This window comes from Otolemur garnettii, unplaced genomic scaffold (assembly GCF_000181295.1).
Source record: "Otolemur garnettii isolate 467f Iridium unplaced genomic scaffold, OtoGar3 scaffold00039, whole genome shotgun sequence".
Lineage (NCBI taxonomy): Eukaryota > Metazoa > Chordata > Mammalia > Primates > Galagidae > Otolemur > Otolemur garnettii.
In genome coordinates this window covers 562316-570056 of record NW_003852434.1, presented here as the reverse complement: position 1 = coordinate 570056, position 7741 = coordinate 562316, and the positions used below count along the sequence as shown (strand labels likewise).

At 37.5% G+C, this 7741-nt stretch overlaps 1 protein-coding gene across 1 annotated transcript in view; it reads left to right on the top strand.

Annotated features, from left to right (window-relative positions):
* The window catches only part of CCSER1 (coiled-coil serine rich protein 1), a 639717-nt gene that overhangs the window by 168150 nt on the left and 463826 nt on the right, over positions 1-7741 (top strand). The window contains exon 3 of the mRNA XM_023513363.1: positions 664-848. Within this exon, the coding sequence (XP_023369131.1) occupies positions 664-848 (185 nt within the window). The remainder of the gene's footprint in view (positions 1-663; positions 849-7741) is intronic.

The following is a 7741-nucleotide window of genomic DNA, read 5'->3' as shown; positions in this document are numbered from 1 at the left end:
TGTTGTTGTTGTTGCATTTTGTCATTGTCCTTTAGCTGGCCTACACCGGGTTCGAACCTGCCAGCCTGGGTGTATGTGGCCGGTGCCCTACCCACTGAGCTACGGGCACCACTGAATTTGCAGTTTTAAATATGGTGAGTAGAGTGCTACCCAACATAACATACTAGCAAAGATTTGAATAGAATTTAGGGAGTAAGCCATCCTGACATTTGGGAGAGAAGCGTATTAGTGCACAAATCCTAGGTCAAAGACAGTGGTACTGTGGCATGCCTGCAGTGTTCCAGGAACAGCAGAGGGTCCAGTGAGGAGGAGAATTGCAGCAAGGATTGCCTCAACCCAGTCAAGCATGGGTGGGAGTTGGTCCAGGTTCTTAGTTTGGAAAGTGGTGACAAGTGTTGAGATTCTACATAAAATTTGAGGCAAATAAGAACAGGATTTGTTTATGTGGTTCCTGGGAACTATAACCAAGCCCCAAGGCTGACTCCAGTAGGTTTGGGCTTCAAAAGGATTGCATGATTAAGCAAACCGAACTGCCAATATAAATTTACAAGTTTTTTTGTGATAGAAAAGTTTTGAATGACACTAAACATTTTCCATTATTTTTCAATGGAACATCTACAAAAGCTACCTTTACATATTTACATTAATTTTTTCTTTTACTAGTTCTTGCCAGTAGCCTCAGCCCATATCGTGAAGGAAGATTTATAGAGCGGCGACTGCGATCCTCATCAGAGGGAACTGCGGGGAGTAGCAGAATGATTTTAAAACCAAAAGATGGGCATGGAGAAGAAGTTAATAGTTTAAGAAAGCAAAGAGCGGGTTCCTCGTCTTCAAAAATGAACAGTATGGTGAGTATATATGTCTGCCTGTAATAGGATAATGCCGCAGGTATCTGACATGATCTTGACTCTTCACAGACAGCTCATATTTAAAGGGAAAATTGGTCTCTGTGGTTGACATCACAAATCAGAGGGACTGGTGTTTCACAGGTGGTTCTCATGAGTCAGACCTACTACGAGCGCACCATGACAGTTACCCTTAGTTGTTGCGTATCGTAAGAACTTCTAGAACAAAAGCCTGAAATGCACAAACTAGGATAAATGCATTTCAGCAGGAACCCCTCTGACACCATCATTTCAGAACACCTGTTCATCCTATAGTGCAGACAGTGTCCATGTATAAACAACACTGTGTGTGAGCCAGTCCCAACCTGAGACTTTTCAGTAGACCCCAGTTGTGCCCCTCCAGGCAGGGTGAGGAGCTGGCGTGGAGCCCATGGAGGCCAGTGAGGAAGTCTGAACATATTGGAGGCAACTGAGTTACCGGATTCCTGCTCCAAACTGCAGAGCCTGCTTTTGGGTTGAGGTTGGATGTGGGGTGTGTGTAGGGAGGTGTAGTCTGGGCTTGCACGTGTGGGCTGAGGTCTCACAAAGGCATGTGTATGAAGCTCCCTCACAGTATGCGATGGAGCAAGGGGTGTGAAGAGATGAGGGGAGCATTGCAGCTTGGGACCCACAAGGTCTCATAATTATCACAGAGGGCTTTCCTTTCGGAGACCGTTTAGTTTCCTTTCTCTCAGATGTATCATTCTTAGCAGGATATTTAACTCCCAATATTTAAAAATGTTTCTTCAAAATAATTGACCTACCTTCCTACCTACACACCTGTTCATGGAGATATGTGTAACATGCTCAAACATAAACCACTGGTAATAACTCTGTGGATTTTAGGTAATTAAGTTTTGAAGGAAAATATTAGGTCATCAAGAATTGATCATTGTATTGTGAAGGCAACATCGTGTGACAACATTGTGCTTGAAGCCAGAAGTTCTAGCCATTTCTCTGGTTCGTCATTTGTTAATCTTGGGCAAATCTGCAAACACAAAACAGTAAATGACAATGAGCTTCTTTTTCTGTTATACTAAAAATGATGGTGTATATTTACTCTGCACATACAGAAAGATTGACTTCATCTGTATTATTATTCTTTTGTACATTAAAACTACTATATCATTATTATTGCAATTTATATTTTTAATTCAAAAATGAGAACATGTTAAAAAAGATTTCCAATTGACGTAACATGAACAGGACTAAGGAAGGGCTAAGAACCATTTCTTATCCCAACATTTTAGTTATTTCTTCAAAGAGAGATACTTACACTAATAGTTGCACGCTATTTATTCAACTTTCAAAAAGCTGAGTCTTTTACTTGTTCTTTTTATCTCCTGTGTTTTTTTCACTATTTATTTATATTTAATGTCAAAAGTGCATCACATTTACACTGTTGTGAAATCATTATTACAAAATCTAGTTATTTACATTTAATTTAAATAATTCTCCTTTAACATCATCATAAAATTACCCTTCTTGTCAGATTCAGTTTAAAAATTTAAAACTTAAAATGTCAAAAACACAAGAAAGTGATTTTGTTCTCTTATTTGAAGCCTTATGTATAAATTTTCCCAAGTGTCCTGGTAGTGTTACAGTTCTTCCACTAGATGGCAGGGTGAAACTGTTGCCTTGGTGGAGGACCATCTATCAAGGTTGGAGGAGAAACTTGATACAAACATTGCACATACTCACTGGATTTACAGATGAAACTTTCTGAAATAAATACTAAAAATACTGAATTTCCAAAAGAGACCTACCAAAAATTGCTTGATGATTTTACTGTGTTTCTTTGGATTTTGTATATTATATCTCATTTCTTCAGTTACTTTATAGTTGCTTAAATTATTTTAAGCATCAATATAAAATTCATGAAACATATTCTTTAACTTTTAGCAATATAAAGAAGAAATGGAAGGATTCCTTAAGTTATTCTAGATATACGTGAAACAAGTAACATATATTTAGGAAACTAGATTTATGTGTGAAAAGTGACAGAATTTCTATATTACGCTTCCAAACTAATTTAAGCAACTGTATATATTTAAGAATGAACCCGTGGTTCAGTTATTCTTTACTTTTAGAGAAATAATGATTTTAGCATGAATTTTTGATGTTTATTTGAACTAAGGAATTACTTTTTATTTTTAAATATCATGGGCAGTTATAGTTGTAATTAGTATGGGGTACTTATGATGTTAATGTTTAGTGACCAAACCAAGGTAATTAGGGCACCTACCAGCTCAAGCATTTATTACTTCATTGTGGTGGAAAGATTGCAGTTCTACTCTTTTAGTTCCTTTAAAATGTATAACTTATTTTTGATATTAGTCACTTTGTTGGGCTATTAAACATTAGATTTTGTTCATTTCATCTAACTGTATTTTTGTACCCATCAAGTATGTACGTTATATCCCCCTGCTCTCTGCTACCGATCCCAGCTTCTGGCAACTGTGGTTCTAATTCCCATCTCCATGGGATCAATTGTAGTAATTTTTAGCTCCTACGTGTGAGAACATTAGAAATTTGTCTAGTTCTATTAATTTGTCATCTGTGCTTGGCTTTTTTCACTTAACATAATGTTTTCCAGTTCCATTGATGTTGCAAATGACACCCCACTATGAATAGGTGCCATATTTTCTTTATTCATCAACTGATGGACAAGTAGGTTAATTCCAAATCTGGGCTATGAGGGATAATTCTGCAGTCAACAGGGGAGTGCTGAGATCTCTTCAATACATTGATAGGCTTTCTTTTGCTTATAGATCTATCAGTGGGATTGCTGAGTTTTGGGTAGTTCTACTTTTAGATTTTTGAGGAACCTCCAGACTGTTCTCCCTGGTGGTTGTACCAGTTTACAGTCCCAGTAATATGCATGAGGGTTCCCCTTTGTCCACACCCAGGCCAGCATTTGTGATTGCCTATTTTTTACGTAAAAGTCAATGTAACTGGGTTGAGGAGATACCATATCACATTGTTGTTTCGATTTGCATTTCTCTGATGATTAGTGACATTGAGTGTTTTTTCACATATCTGTGGACCATTTTATGTCTTATGGGAAATGTCTCTTCGGATCTTTTGTTCAAGTTTTAACTGGATTATTTGATTTTTTTTTCTATTGAGTAGTGGGAGCTCTTTATACATTCTAGTCATTCATCTCTTGTCAGTTGCAAATATTTACTACTGATTAAGTGAGTTGATTCTTTATTTTGGGATTGTTTATTTTTTGGGATTCTACTTTTCTGAGTAGGAGTGTTTTAGCTTGTTGAGATCCCATCTGCCTATCTTCGCTTTGGTTGCCTGTGCCTTTGAGGTATTACTCAAGGAATCTTTGTCCACACCAATGTCCTGGAGTATTTCCTCAATAGTGTCTCCTGGTAGCTTCATGATTAAGTGCATTTTAATTTTATTTTTGTGTATAGTGAGTCTAAGTCACTATAGACTTTTGGTAAGGCATATAAAACTGGAACACAAAAACAAAATTTACTATTTAATTTGCGCATAAATTGCAGTAGTATTTCTTGACGTGCTGATGAATGATATCCATGTCTTTACTGAGAGGTAACCTATCAAAAAGGAACTTTGTCACAAAAGTGGTTATTCATGCTTAGAAGGAACTGCAGTCCTTGTTAATGGAGATTTCAATTCAACTTATAGAATTTGGCTTTATTAATTTCCAAGTGTTTCCCAAATGACCAAAGATACAACCCTAACAGCTTGGGTAGACCACTGTTCTGGTGTTTTCATATACTTTTGGGATGTTTCAATCAGAAAGGGAAAGAGCAGGATATATCGGAACAAAAGTAACCTAGAAGAAACTGTGATCTGCTTGCATTTATTATAAAAAAGTTAAATATATGTGGAACACTTGGGTAAGTGCCCATTCATATTATTATATTTCATCAGTGTACTTTACATACCTTTCCAGTTTCTTTCAAATGAGTAACTTTCTGGATGCTTTCATTAGGATAGTCCAAACATTTTACAAAAGCTAGGAATACCATTTTTATCTCTAGGAAACTGTCTCTGCAGACTGTGAGATATGAGTGGATATGTGTAAGGATTTAACATTGCTTCTCCAACAGCTTTATGAAATTAGTTTTAAGTCTAAATATTCATAAAATAGCCCCACCCTAAAAGAAAATGAATGTGAGGGCACAGTCATACAGAATGAAAAATACAGAAGACCTGGCTTTATTCAAAAAAGAAGAGACCTGAGTGTCTGAGTTAGACAGAATAAACTTGACTGAGTAAACTTGGCCTGGACAGAGTGGAGAACATTCTCTTCAGTGAAGTATAACAAGAATGGATTTGCAAGCATCCAGTGTACTCAATACTAATATGAAATAAATAACTACACACCCACATGAGAGAAGAACACAATCAAATTCAAGTGGTGGGGAATAAAGAGGGAGGGGACAGAGGATAGAGTGGGATTGGCAAACTGTCACCTAATGAGCACACTGTAAGGGTATTTGACACACCTCTGGGGGGAGGGGCTCAACCCTAACAAACACACACACACACACACACACAGTGTAACCTAATCATCTGTACCCTCGTGTTAATCTGAAATAAAAAATAAATTAAAAAAACAAACAAACAAAGATTGTCAAAATGGTTAAATCTCTTTTATTGACCAGATCATGTTCAACTTTAATGTCTGTCCTTTTGAGACTCAGAAACCTTCCCAGGCTGCTGCTTTCATCGTTGCCTCGTAAGAATACAAATAAATATTTGTTGAAAGAAAGTGTGAATGAAATAACAAATGGATAAATAGTTGAAGACTTTATAATGAACAAGGGACAAGCAATAAATGAGAAAACAGTAGGCCCCAAAAGAAAAGTGAATTCAGCAAAGTACTCTCTTATGTCAAATAGGGCCTAATTAGTTTATTCAGCTGTTGTCAATAAGATCTAAATTCTGGAGTTGAAACGTAACAAGAGATACTAATAATCTGCAAGTAACTACTTTTAAAACATTTTTAAATTTTTATTTATTTATTGAGACAAAGTCTCATTCTGTTGCCCCAGGCTACAGTGCAGTGCTATCAGGATAGCCCACAGCAACCCCACACTCTTGTGTCCAAGTGATCATCCTACCTCAGTCTCCCAAGTAGCTGGGACGACAGGCAGCTGTCAGACATTTTTCTATTTTTGGTAGAGTCTCTTGCTCAGGCTAGTGTAGAATCCCTGAAGTCAAAGTATCTGCCCACCTTGGCCTCCTTGACTGCTAGCATGATAGGTGTGAGCCACTATGCCTAGCCGTAGCTACTTTTATTAATCAGATATAAATCTGGTTTGTTTTTCTACCACGGGAGTCCTACAGTTTATGTTTGTACTGTGCCATTCATAGTTTGCGCATAAAAGCAGCAGGATTCCAAGCTGCAAGTCAGAAAAATAAAGCTGTGTCAGAGTGAAACTGGCCATAAATGAATGCTGTCAGAATCACTCAGCACAAACAGTTCAGCACAGTTTTGTGAATGCATTTGCTTAGTGATCTAAAGATAACATAACTTTTAAAACTGACTGTTTAATGTAGTGAAAATAAATTCTTATAAATATAGTAGAGATTTCTTGAATCAAGCAAAAGAAATGAAGTTATTTCATTTAAGATATATATCTCATGGCCTTTAAGAGAGCACATTCCCAAAAACAAAACTTGTGGTTATACTATATGAATGCTTCAATTTCAAAGCTATCATCTTTTCCAACTAGAATACAATGGCCATGGTGGAAATTGACTCTAGTAGTCATCACTGCTCACCAATAGGGTTTGGGTCTGGGTCTGGGTCTAAGATACCTGAGTCTACATTCACCAGACACAAAGGAGAGATGTGTACTTCTTGGCTCCTGTCAATTCTAGTTTGTGTGATGCAACTAAATCTGAACAGTAAGTTGTAAGCAGAAGTCAAGTGAGAGTCTCACAAGCCAGAGCATTTTATTATTGGGAAGAAGGCCTTCAGGGAGCTCTTTCTATTTGGCATTTTGAAAGGCAGTATTTGCAGCAGTAGCTGCTTTAACACCCTGGATCCAGGCAGAAGAGACATTGAACGTGACTCCCAGCATCTTCAACAATGAACAAGTATGTGTAAGCCGAGATTTTGAAAATCCGCTGCATATTTCATCTAGTCCAGTTGACTTCATTTCTTGTAAGCTTGTAGATTCACTGTTGCCTTTAAAGTAAGGTTTGAGGCTCAGCGCCTGTGGCTCAAGTGGCTAAGGCACCAGCCACATACACTTAAGGCGGTAGGTTCAAATCCATCCCGGGCCTGCCAAATAACAATGATGGCTGCAACCAAAAAATGGCCAGGCATTGTGGCGGGCGCCTGTGGTCCCAGCTACTTGGGAGGTGGAGGCAGGAGACTTGCTTGAGCCCAGGAGTTGGAGGTTACTGTGAGTTGTGATGCCACAGCACTCTACCTAGGGGGACAGCTTGAGGCTCCGTCTGGTAACAATAGCAATGTTCAATAATGTGTAAAAACCATCGTTACAAACTGTACTTGTCATTATCTATTAAGAAAATGATTTAAAGTGACAGCAATAAAGAGAATTAAATATTTTTTTCTAACAATGTTGATCAAGGATACCCTTTAGATGGGTTATATCCCTTTAAAACTAGGTTTACTCAACTCAGTTATTCCCTGATTATTACATTGGGAGGAAAGCATCTACTGTCCCTTTCAGACGTGCACGTTGGCTGTTTAAAGAGGAATTTAATTTGAGTTTTTGGTTTCTCAAAAGCATGTTTAACCATGGTAGACATTATGTGGATAATTATGTAACTTATTATGTAATGGCTTGGTAAATTACTAATTGAAAGGTATCTTCTACTAAATGTTAAGATAATGC